Source organism: Hyla sarda, chromosome 6 (assembly GCF_029499605.1).
Source record: "Hyla sarda isolate aHylSar1 chromosome 6, aHylSar1.hap1, whole genome shotgun sequence".
Lineage (NCBI taxonomy): Eukaryota > Metazoa > Chordata > Amphibia > Anura > Hylidae > Hyla > Hyla sarda.
In genome coordinates this window covers 16987445-17008249 of record NC_079194.1, presented here as the reverse complement: position 1 = coordinate 17008249, position 20805 = coordinate 16987445, and the positions used below count along the sequence as shown (strand labels likewise).

Here is a 20805-nt window from a genome sequence, read left to right as displayed (position 1 = left end):
TCCCCGCCCAAATTGTTTTGTTTTACTTGTTATTAAGCAATGTGGCCTAAGGGAGGAGGCCTTATATGGGGGTCTATTTAAGTCTTTAATTACTTGGGCGGAATAAAAAATTCCACCGTCCTGCCAGCTTCACAGGGGCAGAACACCCCACTTGTGCTGCTGTTAGGACTAAGGGAAAACAAATTTACGTTAAAAATTAACGCTTACACATCACCATCCGGCGTTGTTCATAAGAAACACTGTTCTTAAAGGGGTTCTCCGGTGCTTAGACACCTTTGGATAGGGGATAAGATGTCTATGCACCGGAGAACCCCTTTAAGAAACAATACGATTGAGTAGGTGCCATATCAGATATGGCTGTAAATACTAGTGCTTGCTCCCCTCATGCATGATTGAAGGTTTGAGTAAATAGTTCCTGTGCATCCTACAACGCTAGATGAAGGCCATAAGCACTGAAAGTACTGCCATAGGCAGCTCACATGCACATTAGAGGGTAAGTGCAAGCGCAGAGTGTGAATATAGTAAGGCCTATCTCGCCCAATCAGGAAGGGTGAGATATGGAAACTATGATTGATCAGGGCTAATGGTAGTCATTGGTCCTGAGAGATGTCCCTTATTATTAACCCCTTAAGGACTCAGGGTTTTTCCGTTTTTGCATTTTCGTGTTTTTCTCCTCACCTTTTAAAAATTATAACCCTTTCAATTTTGCACCTACAGAATCATATGATGCCTTTTTTTTTTTTTCTTGCCACCTATTCTACTTTGTAATAACATCAGTAATTTTACCCAAAAATCTATGGTGAAAAAAAAAATAATAAAAAAAAGTCTGAGCGACAAAATTGAAAATAAAAATGCCATTTTGTAAATTTTGGGGGCTTCCGTTTCTACGCAGTGCATTTTTTTTGTAAAAATGACACATTTCCTTTTTTCTGTAGGTCCATACGATTAAAATGATACCCTACATGATTTTGTCTTACTTCTGGAAAAAAATCATAACTACATGTACGAAAATTAATACGTTTAAAAATGTCCTTTTCTGACCCTTATAACTTTTTTATTTTTCTCATTAAATTTCTCATTTTTTGTGCCGTGATCTGAAGTTTTTATCGGTACCATTTTTGCTTTGATCGGACTTTTTGATTGCTTTTTATAAAAAAATTTATGGTATAAAAAGTGACCATTTCCTGTGTTTGGACTTCTGCCAGACCAGCAGGAGTCTAAATTCTGTGCAAATTCTGTGCTCTGGACAAGTAGGGAGACACCTAGTGGCAGCTTTTTTAAAGACAAATAAAACAGAAAACTTCATTTTTTTTTTTAATCCCTTAACCCCTTAAGGACGCAGCCCTTTTTCACCTTAAGGACTGAGCCCTCTTTCGCAATTCTGATCACCGTCGCTTTACGAATTAATAACGTGAAAACGCTTTTACCGAATATTCTGATTCTGAGATTGTTTTTTTGTGACATATTCAACTTTATTTTGGTGGTAAATTTTCAGCGTTACTTGCATTCTTTTAAGGTGAAAAATCCCTAAATTTCATGAAAATGTTGAAAATTTTGCATTTTTCTAACTTTGAAGCTCTCTACTTGTTAGGAAAATGAATATTCACAATACATTTTATTTTTATTCACAAATACAATATGTCCACTTTATGTTGGCATCATAAAATGGACATATTTTAACTTTTTGAAAAAATTAGAGGGCTTCAAAGTAGAGCAGCAATTTTAAAAAAATTCATGAAAATTGCTAAATCTTAAATGACAGATGTTACAGAACTACAACTCCCAGCATGCCTGGGCAGTCCAGGCATGCTGAGAGTTTTAGTTTGGCAACATCTGGAGGGCTACCGTTTGGGCACCACTGTAACAGTGGTCACCAAACTGACCCTCCAGATGTTGCAAAACTACAACTCCCAGCATGCCCAGACTGCCTTTGGCTGTCTGGGCATGCTGGGAGTTGCAGTCCGGCCTTCCTAGTGGTTGCCATAGTAAAGATCACATTACTTTCACTTTCATTTCTCCCCCCCACTGTCGATTCTCCCCCCCTACCTGAGCCGTGATCTCCGCTGGATGTCTGCGATGATCGCCGGGCCCCACGCATCTGGTCCTCAGGTAAAGGCCTCCATTTTCTTCCCCCCCCCCCCCCCCGTTCTGCCCGACATCCAGGTGTGAGCAGAATGGGGGGTTTCCATGGCAACCCCCTATCCTGCGCTGCCATTGGTCAAAACTCAGTTCTGACTAGTGGCAGGGGATAGGAGGAGATCACAGCACTGCGACCTCACTCCTATCCCTTAGGCTGATAGGGGCTGTCACTGACAACTCCGATCATCCCTGTTTTCCGGGTGATCGGGTCACCAGAGACCCGATCAGCCCGGAATTGTAGAAAATTGCATGTCTGAATTGACATGCGATTTTCTCTGATCGCCGAAATGGGGGGGGGGGGCCTCAGGACCCCCCTGGGCGATGTACCGGGGTGCCTGCTGAATGATTTCAGCAGGCATCCTGATCCGGTCCACAACCGGCTAGCGGCGGTATCCATATGTCCTCAGTACTTAAGGACTCGGGATGCAGGGCGTATGGATACGCCCGGCGTCCTGAACAGGTTAATGACAAAGCCCATTTTCACCATAAGGACCAGGCCAATTTTATTTTGGCGTTTTCGTTTTTTCCTCCTCGCCTTCTAAAACCCATAACTCATTTATATTTACATCTACAGACCCATATAAGGGCTTGTTTTTTGCGTGACCAATTGTACTTTGTAATGAAACCTCTCATTTTACCATAAAATGTATGGCGAACCCAAAATAAAAAAATTTTTAGGGAGGAAATTTAAATGAAAACCAAGATTTTGCACATTTTGGAGGGTTTTGTTTTCACACTGTACACTTTATGGTAAAAATGACACATGTTCTTTATTCTGTGGGTCAATATGATTAAAATGATACCCATGGCTAGATACTTTTTTATTTTTGTACCGCTTAAAAAAAATCTAAAACTTTTTGTACAAAATCAGTAATCTTAAACCGCGCTATTTTGACCACCTATAACTTTTTCATTTTTCCGTATATAGGGCGATATGAGGGCTCATTTTGTGCGCCATCATCTTTACTTTTTATAGATGCCACATTTGCATATATAAAACTTTTAGATCATTTTTATTAATTTTTTTTAATAAAATGTGCTAAAAAAGCAGCATTTTTGGACTTTTTTTTTTTTTTTTTTTACGATTACGCCAATCACTGTACGGGATCATTAACATTATATTTTGATATTTCTGACCTTTACGCACGCGGCAATACCAAATATGTTTTTTTTTTTTGTTTTTTTTTACGCTTTTTGGGGTAAAATGGGAAAAACTGACAATTTTCATTTTTATTGGGGGTGGGGATTTTTCACTTTTGTTTACTTTTTATTTTTACATTTTTCAAATATATTTTTTACACTTTTTATGTCCCCAAAGGGGACTATCTATAGCAATCCTTTGATTGCTAATACTGTGCAGTGCTATGCATAGGACACAGCACTGCTCAGTATTATCGGTGATCTTCTGCTCTGGTCTGCTCGCTCGCAGACCAGAGCAGAAGACCCCGGGAGACGGCCGGAGCCAGGTAAGAGGACCTCCGGCCGCCATGCTGGATGATCGGATCGCCGCGTCAGCGCTGCAGGCGATCCGATCATCCAATCAAAGTACCGCAATGCCGCAGATGCCGTGATCTGTATTGATCACGGCATCTGAGGGGTTAATGGCGGACATCCGCGCGATCGCGGATGTCGGCTATTACGGGAGGGTCCCTGGCTGCTGCTAGCAGCCGGAACCTGCCGTGTATGACGCGGGCACCCATCCGATGCTCGCGGTCATACACAGGACGTAAATGTACGTCCTGGTGCGGGAAGTCCCGCCAAACCAGGACATACATTTATGTCCGTGGTCGTTAAGGGGTTAAAACAAAGTATTTTAGAAATATTTTTTATTTACCATAAGGAGTGCAATAGCAAACAGTTTTAATGAGAGTGCCCATTTACGGAACCCTTATGGATCGGTTAGTTTGAATCCACTCCCACCAGTATGTCATCATAAGAGCTTATAAAACCTCTGCATGGTATTTTAGCGATTATAAGCCTGCTACCTCTATAAAAAGCCTCTAAGCATGGCAAAACATGTCGAGGTGGGCTGTGATACTATTATTGCTATTGATACTAAATTGAAGATAATGGGCCTCATTTACTAAGATTGTCGGGTTTTTACTAGTGGGAAAAGTTGTTTCAGACATGCAGGATTCCTCTGTATTTACTATTGGGAAAAGTCGGGAACATTTTCTGACCAGCTTTTTCTAGGTCGATATTTCCAGCCATTTACCCACAGGATTTTCTGTGAATTCCATAGTAAATCCGGCGGGTTGTGAAACCACGCCCCTTTTGGCCCACCACGCCCCCTTTTGCACCAGACCACGCACCTTTCTCTGGTTTGTCGGGTTTTTCAGGCACACACTGTCGCACACTGTCGCACACTGGCGCAGACATGTCTCAGACAAAATAACCAGACAAAAACTGGTCGGTTTCAGCTTAGTAAATGAGGCCCAATGTGTCTTCAAAGACAGTCTTCCTAGCCGGCAGGCAGTGTTGTTAGTATCCATAGTTTGCAGTTAGAGAGACCACACTGGTTTCTAATGGTGTACTTGTCCTTTTAGTTTTTGTATATAAACACTAGGGGTTCTCCACTGGAAAACATTTTTTTTTTTTTTTAAATCAACTGGTGCCAGAAATTTAAACAAATTTGTAAATTATTTCTATTTAAAAATCGTAATCCTTCCAGTACTTATCAGCTGCTGTATACTACACAGGAAGTTATTTTCTTTTTAAATTTCCTTTCTGTCTGACAACAGTGCTCTCTGCTGACACCTCTGTCCATTTTAGGAATGTTCCAGAGTAGGAGCAAATCCCCATAGCAAACCTATCCTGCCCTGGACAGTTCCTAAAATGGACAAAGGTGTCAGCAAAGAGCACTGTGGTCAGACAGAAAGGAACTTCCTCTGTACTTTACAGCAGCTAAGTAGGAAGGATTAAGATTTTTTAATAGAAGTAATTTACAAATTTAAATGATTAAAAAAAATGTTTTCCAGTGGAGTACCCCTTTATTAAAACTTGTGGGAATTGGATTAATTTATGAATGGTAAACAAATGTGTGTGAGGGCAGCTCGATAGTGCTACCTGATAAGAGATACCAAGCTTAACCCCTATGGCACAAATATGTGCCTAGAAATCAAGAAACTACAGTAAAAGGGTCCGTGTTCCTCTAACTGGCTCTCAGGGAAAATGTAGGAGGATCTATATACAGTATGTGAGTTGTCAATAGAGTGTCCTATACACAAATTACCCTATTATTCTTCAAAGTTGTGAGATACTTATAAATAGGGATGTTGCGAACATAACATTTTTGGTCCGCGAACTTCCGCAAATGTTCGCGAACCGGGCGAACCGCCATTGACTTCAATGGGCAGGCGAATTTTGAAATCCACAGGAACTCTTTCTGGCCACAATAGTGATTTAAAAGTTGTTTCAAAGGGACTAACACCTGGACTGTGGTGTGCCGGAGTGGGATCCATGGCAAAACTCCCATGGAAAATTACATAGTTGATGCAGAGTCTGGTTTTAATCCATAAAGGGCATACATCACCTATTATTCCTAAATGGTTTGGAATAATGTGCTTTAGCCCCCACATAGAGCCCCCCTTTAGGCATCACATAGTTAGATTCCCCCTTTAGACAGCACATAGATTCCCCCATATTAGGCAGCACATAGTTAGAGCCTCCCTTTAGGCATCACATAGTTAGATTCCCCCATGTTAGTCAGCACATAAGATTCCCCCATATTAGGCAGCACATAGTGGGATTTGAACCCAAGGCCCCAGCACTGCAAGGCAGCAGTGCTAACCTCTGAGCCACCATGCTACCCTTAGCATACATCTAATATCCACGGTTGCTAAAATGGACAGAGATGTCAGCAGAGAGTACCAGAAAAATTAGGCATGTACACATGGATGAAAAATGTGGTATTGTTGCAGCTGCTTCTGTAGCAGCAGCCAGAAAAATTGCAGCACCATAACAAGTGCAGCAGCAGAGGCCAGAAAAATTAGGCATGTACACATGGATGAAAAATTTGGTATTGTCACAGCCGCATCTGTAGCAGCAGCCAGAAAAATTGCAGTACCATAACAAGTGCAGCAGCAGAGGCCAGAAAAATTAGGCATGTACACATGGATGAAAAATTTGGTATTGTCACAGCCGCATCTGTAGCAGCAGCCAGAAAAATTGCAGCACTATAACAAGTGCAGCAGCAGAGGCCAGAATAATTAGGCATGTACACCTGGCTAGAAAATATGGTATTGTTGCAGCCGCTGCTGTAGCAGCGGCCAGAAAAATTTCCGTTTGTTTCGCCAGGCAGATAGTGCCCTAAAACATTGCGGCTTGAATCCTAGTTGATGGCGGATAAGTCACGCAAGTCATCCGGCATTCAGAGTTCAAATACAGCAGCCTGTGGACCATTTTTAGCCCAAGGCAGCTCATCTGATCAGGCCTTGTTCAGTCAAATGTATCGCCCAGTGTCAGTCCCTTCGGGATCCATCCCTCATTCATCTTAAGAAAGGTGAGGTAATCCAGACTTTTTTGACCAAGGCGACTCCTCTTCTCAGTGGTGGGGCTGTATACAAAAATACAAAATCAGAGCTTCCTATTGGGCAGTATGTTTGTACTAGGTGGAAGAAATAGGTGGATATGAATGATGATCTCACCTTGCAAGGTTGTGTTGGCACACAACAACCTTGTGGACGTCTTGTGGACGTCTGCCATAATCATTGATAAAGAGGTGCAAGACCTCGAAACGCGTCTGATACTGCAATAAAGAACACTTTTAAATAACTGAGACTCACCACATCTTTATTCCATCTACGGTTGGCGCCGAACATCCCGGGAACCTTTTTTCCAGACCCCGCAATCCTCTTCTCAGTGACAATACCTCCTGCTGCACTGAAGGTCCTTTCTGACAGGACACTTGAAGCGGGACAGGCCAGAAGTTCGAGCGCAAATTGGTAAAGCTCAGGCCACAGGTCAAGCCAGCACACACGAGGTCAAGGGGTTCATTGCTCCTCAGAGTGTCGATATCTGCGGTTAAGGCCAGGTAGTTTGCTACCTGTCGGTCAAGTCGTTCTCTGATGGCGGACCCCGAAGGGCTGTGGCGATGCGTAGGACTTAAAAAGCTCTGCATGTCCTCCATCTGTACAGCATCCTGTCCTTGCCGGCGTATTTGTGGGAGGAGGAGGAGGATTACTTTCACCTCTTCCCCTGTTAGATCCCTGTTGTACTGTGACATGACCCTTATACGCTGTGTACAGCATACTTCTTAATTTATTTTGGACCTGCTGAATCCTTTCCGCCTTGCTGTAATGCGGAAACATGTCAGACACTTTATGTTTATACCGGGGGTCTAGTAGGGTGGACACCCAGTACAGGTCGTTCTCCTTCATCCTTTTTATACGAGGGTCCCTCAACAGGCACGACAGCATGAAAGACCCCATTTGCACAAGGACGGATGCCGAGCTACTCATGTCCCGTTCCTCGTCCTATGTGATGTCAGGGAAGGTATAATCTTCTTCCCCCCAGCCACGTACAACACCACGGGAACCAGATAGGTGACAAGGAGCACCCTGGGATGCCTGCTGTGGTTGGTCTTCCTCCTCCTCTTCAAAGCCACATTCCTCCTCTGACTCCTCTTCCTCACAATCCTCTTCCAGCGTTGCCGCAGGTCCAGCAAGCGATGCTGATAAGGCTGTTTCTGGTGGTGATGGTGTCCATAACTCTTCCTCTTCACGCTCATCTACTGCCTGATCCAGCACTCTTCGCAGGGCATGCTCCAGGAAGAAAACAAACGGTATGATGTCGCTGATGGTGCCTTCGGTGCGACTGACCAGGTTTGTCACCTCCTCAAAAGGACGCATGAGCCTACAGGCATTGCGCATGAGCCTCCAGTAATGTGACAAAAAAATTCCCAGCTCCGCAGATGATGTCCTAGCACCCCGGTCATACAAATATTCGTTGATGGCTTTTTCTTGTTGGAGCAGGCGGTCGAACATTAGGAGTGTAGAATTCCAACGTGTCGGGCTGTCGCAAATCAAGCGCCTCACTGGCATGTTGTAGGAACGCCTGAAAAGGCCATACACCTTTCTGGACTGCTTCAGGACATCCTGTGAGCCTGGGTACTAGAGCACAAAGCGTTGTACAATCAGATTACACACATGTGCCATGCAATGCGCAGTGTAGGTGATATACCTGCCCTGACCATGCTTTGCAGACCAGGTATCAGTGGTCAGAGGGACCCTTGCCCCTACACTGTGTGCCAGACATACCATAATTTTCTTTTGCACAATGGAGTAAAGGTTGGGGATTGCCTTTTGTGCAAAAAAAATTCGTCTGGGTACCTTCCACTGCGGTGTCCCAATGGCTACAAATTTTTTAAAGGCCTCAGACTCCACCAGCTTGTATGGTAAAAGCTGGCGGGCTAGCAGTTCCGACAAGCAAGCTGTCAGACGCCGGGCTAGGGGGTGACTTTGAGACATTGTCTTCTTGCGCTCAAACATTTCCTTGACAGACACCTGACTGTGGGCAGATGAGCAGGAACTGCTCAAGGCGAGAGACGGAGAGGCCATCAAGGAGAGGGGGCAAGGAGGGCAGCAGTGGTTGACCTGGCTGAAGATGCTGGACCAGGAGTAGGATGGTGGCTTTGACTTTGTGTGCTGCTTGTACTGATGTGTTGATCCCATAGGCGTTTGTGATATGACATCATGTGCCTTTGCAAAGCAGTTGTGCCTAGGTGGGTGTTGGACTTCCCACGACTCAGTTTCTTCTGGCACAGGTTGCAAATGGCCTCGCTGTTGTCAGAGGCAGACACACAAAAAAATGCCACACTGCTGAGCTCAGCGATGACGGCATTCTGGTGGTGGCAACAGAATACGTTGATTGGCGTCCCGTCTGGCTGACCCCGGGTGCCGATGCATGCTGTCTGACTGTGCCACTAGCTCCTTGCGATGACCTCCCCCTGCTTCCAACTCGTCTCCTCCTCCCCATCTGAACTTTCCCCCTCTTCTTCTCTTCTAGCGGGCACCCACGTGGCATCCACGGACACATCGTAATCATCAACACCTTCACCGCTATCTGACACCTCAAGAAAGGTAGCAGCAGTGGGTACAACATCATCATCACACCGTACGTCCATGTGTGTAATGCTGCCTGACTCAGACATATCCCTGTTAACTACATCCTCTGGCAATAATGATTGCGCATCACTCATGTCTTCAAACTGATGTGTAAATAACTCCTCTGATGGATCAAGTAAAGCTGCTGTGGTGCTAGTGTTGGTGGTGGCGGCAGGCGGGCAAGTGGTAGCATGAGAGTTGCCCGAAGCTAAGCTAGAGGAGGAGGACAGTGCCTCAAGGTTCCGAGCGGCAGCTGTAGTTGATTGGGTGTCTTGTGCCAGTCAACTAAGTCCTCAGAACTTTGGGGGTTCAGGGTACGTGGCCTCTGAACACTGGCCATTCAAGGGCCAAAGGGAATCCCAGCACCACAAAGGCCCCTGCGGGTGGCCTTCCTCTGCCTGTAATTTCTTTGGTTAAATTTGTACAACTGTCACACCTAATGTGATTTGCACTAGGGTGTCACAATTTGCCCTGCAGGCAAAAAAAAAAATGGCAACTGTGACATGAACTGACAGTGACCACAGATTTTATTTAACAGCCAAAAAAGTTTTTTTTTTTTTTTAATTTGCACAAGTGTCACACCTAATGTGATTTGCACTAGTGTGACAATGAGCAAAAAAGCTTGCCAGCAGAGTTCCCTTTTTATGCAGTGGTCCCCAACCAGGGTGCCTCCAGCTGTTGCAAAACACACGGACTGATATATTTCAGCCCTTTGAATACTGTAGTAGTTAGTTGCTTGAAGGAACTTAAGTTTTATACTGGAGTACACCTTTTAACCAGCGGTTCCCTTCCAACCAGGGTGCCTCCCGCTGTTGCAAGACACACGGACTGATATCTTTCAGCCCTTTGAATACTGTAGTAGTTCGTTGCTTGAAGTGATGCCTTGTTGGATCTGATCATTTCCAACAATGCAGAGCTGATTGGTAATGTAACTGTGCGGGAAAACCTTGGTAATAGCGACCACAATATAGTTACTTTTGACTTAAAATGTAGAAAACAAAGACAGACGGGGAAAGCAAAAACAAATAACTTTAAAAAGGAAAATTTCCCTGGGCTGAGAGCTGCACTACAGGACATAGACTGGGGGGAGGTGTTCTCAAATACTGATACAGAAGGTAAATGGGACATCTTTAAATCAACTCTAAATAACTATACAGCTAAATATATACCAAAGGGGAACAAATATAAACGATTAAAACTAAATCCTACATGGCTGACAAATGAGGTTAAAGGAGCAATAAACAACAAAAAAAATAGCATTCAAAAAATTCTAATCTGATGGATCAGCGATAACATTTAAACAGTACAAGGAGCTTAATAAAATCTGTAAAAATGTAATAAAAACTGCAAAAATTCAAAATGAGAGACAGGTGGCCAAAAAAAGCAAAACTAATCCTAAATATTTTTTTAGATATATAAATACAAAAAAACCAAGGACAGAGCATGTAGGACCCCTTAATAATGATAATGGGGAGGTTGTCACGGGCGATCAAGAGAAGGCGGAGCTACTGAATGGGTTCTTTAGTTCTGTATACACTATGGAAAAAGGAGCTGACATTGGCCAGGTCATTGCTGGTAATACATCATATAATGTACTGAACTGGCTTAATGTAGAGATGGTACAAGGTAAGTTAAGTAAAGTAAATGTAAGCAAATCTCCAGGGCCGGATGGACTACACCCAAGAGTTCTTAGAGAGGTAAGTTCAGTAATATCTGTACCCTTGTTCATGATATTTAGAGATTCTCTGGTGTCTGATATTGTGCCAAGGGACTGGCGCAAGGCGAATGTGGTACCAATCTTCAAGAAGGGCTCTAGGTCTTCGCCAGGCAATTATAGACCGGTAAGTCTAACGTGCATTGTGGGTAAATTGTTTGAAGGACTTATAAGGGATTACATACAGGAATACGTAGGGGATAATAGTATTATAAGTGATAGCCAGCATGGGTTTACTAAGGATAGAAGTTGTCAAACCAATCTAATTTGCTTTTATGAAGAGGTGAGTAGAAGTCTTGACAGAGGAATGGCTGTGGACATAGTGTTTCTGGATTTTGCCAAAGCGTTTGATACTGTCCCTCACAGACGTCTGACAGGTAAGTTAAGGTCCTCTGGCTTGGAAACTTTAGTTTGTAACTGGATTGAACACTGGCTCATGGATCGTACGTACCCAGAGAGTGGTGGTCAATGATTCGTACTCTGATTGGTCCCCGGTTATTAGTGGTGTACCCCAAGGTTCAGTACTGGGCCCGCTGCTGTTTAATTTATTTATCAATGATATAGAGGATGGTATTAACAGCTCTGTTTCTATCTTTGCAGATGACACCAAGCTTTGTAGCACGGTACAGTCTATAGAGGATGTGCATAAGTTACAAGATGACTTGGATAGACTAAGTGTCTGGGCATCCACTTGGCAAATGAGGTTCAATGTGGATAAATGTAAAGTTATGCATCTGGGTACTAATAACCTGCATGCATCATATGTCTTAGGGGGGATTAAACTGGCAGAGTCACTGGTAGAGAAGGATCTGGGTGTACTTGTAGATCACAGACTACAGAATAGCATGCAATGTCAGGCTGCTGCTTCCAAAGCCGGCAGGATATTGTCATGTATAAAAAGAGGCATGGACTCGAGGGACAGGGACATAATACTCCCCCTTTATAAAGCATTGCTACGGTCTCACCTGGAATATGCTGTTCAGTTTTGGTCGCCTGTTCATAAAAGGGACACTGCGGAGTTGGAAAGGGTGCAGAGACGCACGACTAAACTAATATGGGGCATGGAACATCTTAGCTATGAGGAGCGATTAAAGGAGTTACAATTGTTTAGTCTTGAGAAGAGACGTTTAAGGGGGGATATGATAAACGTATATAAGTATATAAATGGCCCATACAAAAAATATGGAGAAAAACTGTTCCAGGTTAAACCCCCCCAAAGGACGAGGGGGCACTCCCTCCGTCTGGAGAAGAAAAGGTTTAGTCTAAAGGGGCGACACGCCTTCTTTACTGTGAGGACTGTGAATTTATGGAACGGTCTACCTCAGGAACTGGTCACAGCAGGAACAATTAACAGCTTTAAATCAGGGTTAGATACATTCCTTGAAAAAAATAACATTAATGCTTATGCAGAATTATAAAACTACATCCCTTTCCCTTATCCCCTTACACCCTTCCCTTCAATTCCCTGGTTGGACTTGATGGACGTATGTCTTTTTTCAACCATACTAACTATGTAACTATGTAACTGACAGTGACAACTTATTTTATTTAACAGCCAAAAAAAGTTTAGTTTTTTTTAATTTGCACAACTGTCACACCTAATGTGATTTGCACTAGTGTGACAATGAGCAAAAAAGCTTGCCCGCGGAGTTCCCCCTTTAAGCAGTGGTCCCCAACCAGGGTGCCTCCAGCTGTTGCAAAACACATGGACTGATATATTTCAGCCCTTTGAATACTGTAGTAGTTAGTTGCTTGAAGGAACTTAAGTTTGATTCTGGAGTACCCCTCCCAACCAGCGGTTCCCTCCCAACCAGGGTGCCTCCAGCTGTTGCAAGACACACGGACTGATATCTTTCAGCCCTTTGAATACTGTAGTAGTTAGTTGCTTGAAGGAACTTAAGTTTGATTCTGGAGTACCCCTCCCAACCAGGTAAGGTAGGTAGGAGGGTCTAGAAGGGAGGGACTGCTGCTGATTGGCTGTAATGTGTCTGCTGACTCTGACTCACAGGGTCAAAGTTTACTGTAATGTTAAAGTATAGGGGGCTGATCGAACTTCACATATGTTCGCCCAGTGATGCGAACGCGAACATGCTAAATTCGCCGGGAACAATTCGCGACATCTCTACTTATAAACCAATTGAATTTAATAATGATAGCTAAAATACACTTTAAAATAAGGTGCCTCTACAGGGCAAGTTGCAGGGCCCTTGCAGTTAATCTGTAATCCAGAAAAACCTTAAAATTCTCATAAAGGAATAAATAAACAAATAATGACCCAAATCTAACTCCACCACTATGTTGGAAACAGAAAAAATGACTTTCAATCTATTCAACTTACCAAGTCCACTGTAAATAGCAAATGGCAAACACATCAAGTTCGTTTGTAGGGATGTAATAAATACAGCACTTGTCCACATACAATGTAACTGATTTAACGGGGGAATCTCAGTTAGCAACTATGCTATAAATAGTTCCTGGTATTTTTCAACCCGCTCCTGTGGAGGGATAAGCCATCCTCTGTGGGAAAAAAAAAAATCTATCTAGCAAACTAATTCTGTATTTAGGAGAGCAGCAAAGATGTCACTCTGCTATGCACCCATCATTGGTCATTCGCTGCTATGTAGAGATGACCCTCATCGCTCTCACAGTTACCCACTGTGGTTCTGCACTCCATGCGAAGCCACTGGCAGACCGATGGTACAGCCGAACTCGGGTAGGGAGAGGTCAGTTGTAGGCTTCTTCCTGATAGTGAGAGAGCGGTGTCCTTATTGTGTCTTTAACCCCTTAAGGACCACTGTTTTTTCTGTTTTTGCACTTATTTTTTCCTCCTCACCTTTTAAAATCATAACCCTTTCAATTTTGCACCTAAAAATCCATATGAGGGCTTATTTTTTGCGCCACCAATTCTACTTTGCAGTGAGATCAGTCATTTTACCCCAAAATCTACAGCAAAATGGAAAAAAAAATCATTGTGTGACAAAATTTAAGAAAAAATGCCATTTTGTAACTTTTGGGGGCTTCCGTTTCTACGCAGTACATTTTTTGGTAAAAATGACACCTTCTCTTTTTTCTGTAGGTCCATACGGTTAAAATAATACCCTACTTATATAGGTTTGATTTTGTTGTACTTCTGGAAAAAATCATAAGCAGGAAAATGTATATGTTTAAAATTGTCATTTTCTGACCCCTATAACTTTTTTATTTTTCTGCATATGGAGTGGTATGAGGGCACATTTTTCGTGACGTGGTCTGAAGTTTTTATCGGTTCCATTTTTGTATTGATCGGACTTTTTGATCGCTTTTTATTCACTTTTTCATTATATAAAATGTGACCAAAAATATGCTATTTTGGACTTTGGAATTTTTTTGCGCGTACGCCATTGACCATGCGGTTTAAATAATTATATATTTTTATAGTTCGGACATTTACGCATGCGGAGATACCACATATGTTTATTTTTATTATGTTTATATATTATTTATATGGAATTTGGGAAAAGGGGGGTTATTAAACTTTTAATAAGGAAGGGGTTGATGTGTGTGTTAAACTTTTTTTTAACCTTTTTTTCTTTTACACTTTTAGTCCCCTTAGGGGACTTTTAGGAGGAATCATTTGATTCCTCATACAGATGAATGGGATTACATACAATCCCATTCATCTGTGTGCTCTGCGCTCGATTGATAAAGCCTGGTCCTGCCAGGCTGTATCATTCAGAGAGCCAGAGCCGACACAGGAGGAGAGGTAAGCCCTCAGGCTACCTCAGTAGTGGATCGCTCCCCCGCGATCGCGCTGTGGGGGAGCGATCCACCCTACTGGACCACCAGGGACTGGATACAGGCACCTTTAGACGCCGCTGTCAGCTTTCACTTGTGCACTGGCCCTTCAAATCTTAGAGAGCTGGCGCGCGCGCGCCCTAAGGAGCGGAGCCGCGCGCGCCAGGACGTGACAGCCGGGGACCGGGACAGGTGAGTGACTTGGGATGCGATTCGCGAGCGGGCGCGTCCCGCTATGCAAATCGCATCCCCGCCGGCAATGTCAGTGCAGCGCTCCCGGTCAGCGGGTCTGACCGGGGCGCTGCAGAGAGAGGAATGCCGCGAGCGCTCCGGGGAGGAGCAGGGACCCGGAGCGCTCGGTGTAACACTTATTTTTTGCGCCACCAATTCTACTTTGCAGTGACATTAGTCATTTTACCCAAAAATCCATGGCGAAACAGTAAAAAAATTCATTGTGCGACAAAATTGAAGAAAAAATGTCATTTTGTAACTTTTGGGGGCTTCCGTTTCTACGCAGTATATTTTTCGGTAAAAATAACACATTATCTTTATTCTGTAGGTCCATTCGGTTAAAATGATCCCCTACTTATATAGGTTGGATATTGTCGTACTTCGGAAAAAAAATCATAACTACACGCAGGAAAATTTATAAGTTAAAAATTCTCATATTCTACCCCCTATAACTTTTTGATTTTTCCACGTACGGGCCGGTATGAGGACTAATTTTTTTTTGCGCCGTGTTCTAAAGTTTTTATTGTTACCATTTTTGTATTGATCGGACTTTTTGATCGCTTTTTAGTAATTTTTTCATGATATAAAAAGTTACCAAAAATACACTATTTTGGACTTAGAAATTTTTTTGCGCGTACGCCATTGGCCGTGCGATTTAATTAACGATATATTTTTATAGTTCAGACATTTCCACACGCGGCGATACCACATATGTTTATTTTTATTTACACTGTTTTTAATAACAAAAGGGGGGTGATTCAAACTTTTATTAGGGAAGGGGTTAAATGACCTTTGTTAACTTTTTTTTCACTTTTTTTTTGCAGTGCTATAGCTCCCATAGGGACCTATAGCACTGCACACAATGATCTCCTATGCTGATCCCTGCAAAGACATAGGTTTGCACGGATCAGTGAGATAGGGGCTCAATTGCTCAAGCCTGTAGCTCAGGCTTGGAGCAATCAATCGCCGATCGGACGCGACCGAGACAGGTGAGGGGACCCCCGCTTGCGTCCTAGCTGATCGTCACATGGCGATTTTATCGCGATGTCCTGATCAGCCTGACTGAGCTGCCGGGAAGCGTTTACTTTCGCTTTCAGACGCGGTGGTCAACTTTGATCACAGCGTCTGAAGGGCTAACAGCGCGCGGCACAACGATCGATGCCGCTCGCCGTTTTAAACACCGGGACCAGGCGTAGGGTGTACAGGTACTCCCTACGTCCTTAAGAGGTTAAATGTCTGATGGGGGTTATCCCACTATTTATTATGTGAAAATGTAGGTAACTTGTAAACTATGGACTGAATTCCCCATTGTGCGGGATAAAAACTGGAATGGAATATGCAATAGGAAATGCACTATTTAGGAGTAATTTATAGCAAGTGAATATGAGAACAGCGTTAATTATACTAAGTATACAAAAATACTAAAAATACAAAATACTAAAATATAAGTAAAAATAAAAAGCAATAAAAGGGAATGAAAAAACTAGAATTTATGCTTGAGGGTATCAGTGTACAGTTATTCATGGCATAAATCAGTGTGTATACATATAGTACCGTACTTATGGTGTAAACGGAGGGTGAGTACAATTGCCTATAAGTTGCACTATCCAAAACATGAAAATACAATTATAATCAGTGCAACTATGTGAAGGGCAGAAAAAAATATAATAATGAACATGAAGAATGACAATTTAATGTGAGTGTAATGTGGAACAAGCATAATAAGGAATATCGTACTGTCAAAATGGAACAAGCATGGTAAGGATAATAGCTTGTGTTGAAACATGGGATTTACACATGCTATAAGAAGAATATGATAAATAAGAATAGTTTAAGAAAAATAATTAGAAATGAAGAACGTGCTAATCTGTATCTGACAGCCGTCACTCGTTGTTGGAATGTGTGTATCACAACAAGCCCTACGGGGGATAAGCCTCATCTTTGATCTTATTGCTCTCCTGTTGATCTATTGTGGGATTCACCATTTACAGGAGTATCTACTCCCTTTACTTACTTGATGTTGGATATTATGCTGCAGTTTGGTAGTGACCTGTTGTGCCTGAAGCTCCCCGGCATGATAGGAGCTTCAGTTTTGCAACAGCTGACTAGGTGATTGTTGGGGTCCCAGCAGTGGGATACCCACCGATCACCTAATAGTAACTGGAAACCGGAGTGATGGGGATCCGGCACTTGCAGGACTAGGGCAGTGTATAGGAGCGGGGAATGGTGTTAGTGCAGATGAGGCAAAGTCTGGATGTCGGCGTTTCACCTCAGCAACAAAGTAAAGCAAAATAGAATCCAAACGAGATTGCACTCACCATCCACAGACTTTATTCAACAGAGTGTAGGCATATATAGCCGGAGGCGGGGGTACACCGGGTGTGCCCCTGCCTCCACCTGTATATGCCTACACTCTGTTGAATGAAGTCCTTGGATGGTGAGTGTAATCTCTTTTGGATTCTATTTTGATCACTTACTAGTTTTTTTTTGTTAGTTTTTTCCCTCCTTCCCCTGGATTGCTGCATGAATGCCTTGTAAAATTGGGTGAATGAATAGCAAGATGAAAAACTGAGACAGCCATAAGAAAGAGAAACATTTTAGTATTTATTTTTTTAATCATTATCAATCTGAATGTTATTTTTGGTTAATTTTAGTGATTTATTTTATCATTTCATTTAACATCACATTGTTTCTAGGAACGTTCTTCGTCATGTGCTGACACCTGTCTCACTGGATTTAGAAGAGCTTTAAACCAAAGAATATACTGCTGCCATTCATGTGCCCCTTGCCCTGCTGGGGAATATTCTAATAAAACTGGTGAGATACATACTTCTTTTTGTACTCATAATATACATTAGCTATAAATAAATACAAAAACAGATCTTTGTTATAGGTTTCACAGTAAAGAGGTAAATTCATATGCCCTCACCTCTTTGTTTTTATTTAAAAAAAATAATAATAATTTCCCTTCCACTTCCAAATGACGGATCTATTTTGTGTACATAAAATAGCAATGAAATACATTTGAATCTGTGGTTATTAAAAAAAAAAAAATAAAAAAAAAAATAAAGAATTGTAGAAAATTCCAAGGAGGTGAATACTTATGCAAGGCACTTTAGTTGAAATAACTTAAAACAACAAACTATTTAGGGTTGGACGGGATTGTAATGCAATGGTAAGCAATGGCTATTACAGCAATTGTCTGGAATCTATATTTATGAACGGTTTGCTGATTAACCCCTAGCTAGGACCTCACTGCTAATGATTGACAGCGGTGATTTTGCCACTGCCGTCATTACACCTTAGATGCCGTGATCAATGTTGATCACTCGATCACAAAGTCTAAAGAATTAATTTCAATTGCCTGTAGCTCAGTGGTGCTTATCGGGCCCCAGAAAATGATCTCGAAGGTCCAATAAGCGGAAAAGGGGGAAGAAAATCTGCTTTCCCGCCTCCGGCCACCAAATAGCCTTTCCAATGATGCAACCTGACAGAGCTTGGCTGCATCAGTGGAACGCTGATATCACTGCTCAATGCTATGCAAAAGCATAGCATTGAACAGTAAATGGAGTCTAATGATTTGCATGTAAAAGTCCCCTATTGGGACTTAAAAAATGTAATGTCAAAATTTTAATATAATCCTAATAAAAATAATTTAGCAAAAAAAAAAAAAAAAACTTATTTGGCATCACAACGTGCGGAATTGTGCAAATTTTCAAAATATAATGTTTATGATCCCACATGGTAAGAGGTATAAACTTGAACATTTACCTGACATAAATGCTGGTTTTTGGTCACTTCTATTATCAGAAAAAAATTTATGAAAAGTTATAAAGACTTCAAATCATGGAGTAAAAAAAGATCATCCCTCAACTAAAGTTGTACATTAATAGAAAAACTATATACTGTAAATTAGGTATCATTCAAATCCTATTGACCCACAAAAAAAGAAACCATGTAATTTTTACCATAAAGTGCACTGCATAAAACAAAACCCCCCAAAATAGCAACAATTTGGTTTTCTTTTCAATTTCCTCGAATAAAGAATATTTTCTAGGTTGTGTCATACATCTTTGATAAAATAAAAGGTGTCCTTACATAGTACAATTAGTCACACAAAAAACAAGTCCTCATATGGATCTGTGGATGGAAACATTAGAGTGTCTCTTAGAAGGCGACAAGAAAAAAAGAGAAAATGCAAAAATGAAAATTTGCTATGTCCTTAAAGGGTTATTTATGAACATCATGGTGTATAAAATGTATTTACTGTTGTCTTTTCTCCACTATATGTCTTTTCTTTTAGATGCAGATAAATGTGAACAGTGCCCAGAAGATGAATGGCCGAATTTAGGAAATACTGCTTGTGTGAAAAGATCAGTTGATTTCTTATCTTTTCAGAATTTACTTGGATCATTGTTGACATCACTTATTGTCCTATTATTTATTTTGTCAATTATCATTCTAGTTATATTTATTAAATATAAAGAGACTTCTATAGTTAAAGCCAATAATAGAAATCTCAGTTACACCATCCTTATCTCACTCATGTTGTGCTTTCTATGTTCTCTATTGTTTATTGGTAATCCAGACAACATGACTTGTTTGTTACAGAATATTATTTTTAATTTAGTTTTTGCTGTTGCTGTTTCTTCTATTTTGGCAAAAACCATCACTGTTCTAATTGCCTTTAAAGTTACTAAACCCAATAAGAGATTCACAATACATATTAGAAAATTTTCCCGTGTGTTTATTATATTTTGCCTTATAGGCGAATTTGGTATCTGTGTATGCTGGATACAGTTATATCCTCCATATTCTGATAGAGATTCAGTGTCTAAACCTGGGATTCTTATATTACATTGTAATGTAGGTTCTCATGTGATATTTTATTTAGCTCTCGGTTATAACAGTTTCCTTGCACTCTTATGTTTTCTTGTCGCTTACTTTGCAAAAAAGTTGCCCGATAGATTTAATGAAGCTCATCACATCACATTCAGCATGTTGGTGTTCTGTAGTGTATGGATCTCATTTATACCGGCGTATATCAGCACTAAAGGCAAATACATGACGGCCGTGCAGGTTTTTGCCATCTTAGGATCAAGTGCTGGACTCTTGGGATTCATATTCTTCCCAAAATGTTTTATTATATTATTTAGACCTGAATTGAATGTCAAAAAAACCCTGTATATTAGAGGCAACTAGTGCTCTTTATTACTTTGTAACTCTTTAAAGATGTCATAGACATTTATTATGTAGCATTCTAAGGGAAGACTACCTAAAAGTTGGTATGGTTGAGCTGCTTTGCATATACTCCCTGGGTTTAACAAAAATATATAGTATTTGTTGCTGGGTTTAACATTTCTAGCACTGAGAGTAAAAGTTGACTAGTAGGCGAATCACCCCAAAAACAAAAATATCCCTCAAATTTTTTTTAGTAGCTAAAATATGTTTAGTAAAGGAATTGTTGGACAGTGTAGAGGACTGAGCACCCCTGTCATGACCTCTGCCAGTAAGAATGTTGGTGGCAGGACCAGCATCAATTGGACTGGTAGTGGTGAGATTGTAAGGCATCATTGTGGATATGCTGAGAGGAAGCAAGGAGCTCATGATCAAATATCAGAAGTTCATAATGAGAGGAATGGGGGGGGGGGGCGATTAAGAGCAGGGGCACAGTCGTGTGGTAGTGTACTTATTTCTTAATGGTAACCTGCCTTGTTGAAATTCTTTTCTATCTTACCAGATGCAGAAAACCAGGCACAGTGCTGTCTCTGAAAGAAGATGGTAGGCATAGCCAGTGTCTGAGTTTAGGAATATTAGCTCTTCATAAGCACATACAGAGGCATC

General features: G+C 41.6%; 1 protein-coding gene across 1 annotated transcript; it reads left to right on the top strand.

Annotated features, from left to right (window-relative positions):
- Nucleotides 1-2054: 2054 nt before the first annotated feature.
- LOC130275361 (vomeronasal type-2 receptor 26-like) lies at nucleotides 2055-20205 on the top strand. Its single transcript, XM_056523237.1, has 3 exons — nucleotides 2055-2109; nucleotides 17658-17778; nucleotides 19265-20205. The coding sequence occupies exons 1-3, from the start codon at nucleotides 2068-2070 to the stop codon at nucleotides 20161-20163; spliced, it is 1062 nt and encodes a 353-aa protein (XP_056379212.1). The 5' UTR covers nucleotides 2055-2067; the 3' UTR covers nucleotides 20164-20205.
- Nucleotides 20206-20805: the final 600 nt, after the last annotated feature.

What these genes read in the sequence shown, in the direction of transcription:
- LOC130275361 (XM_056523237.1), top strand. Translation starts at nt 2,068, where the DNA reads ATGTCTGCGATGATCGCCGGGCCCCACGCATCTGGTCCTCAG. An exon ending in CCCACGCATCTGGTCCTCAG is followed by an intron (nt 2,110 to 17,657) that starts GTAAAGGCCTCC and finishes CATTGTTTCTAG; the next exon opens with GAACGTTCTTCGTCATGTGC. An exon ending in GGAATATTCTAATAAAACTG is followed by an intron (nt 17,779 to 19,264) that starts GTGAGATACATA and finishes CTTTTCTTTTAG; the next exon opens with ATGCAGATAAATGTGAACAG.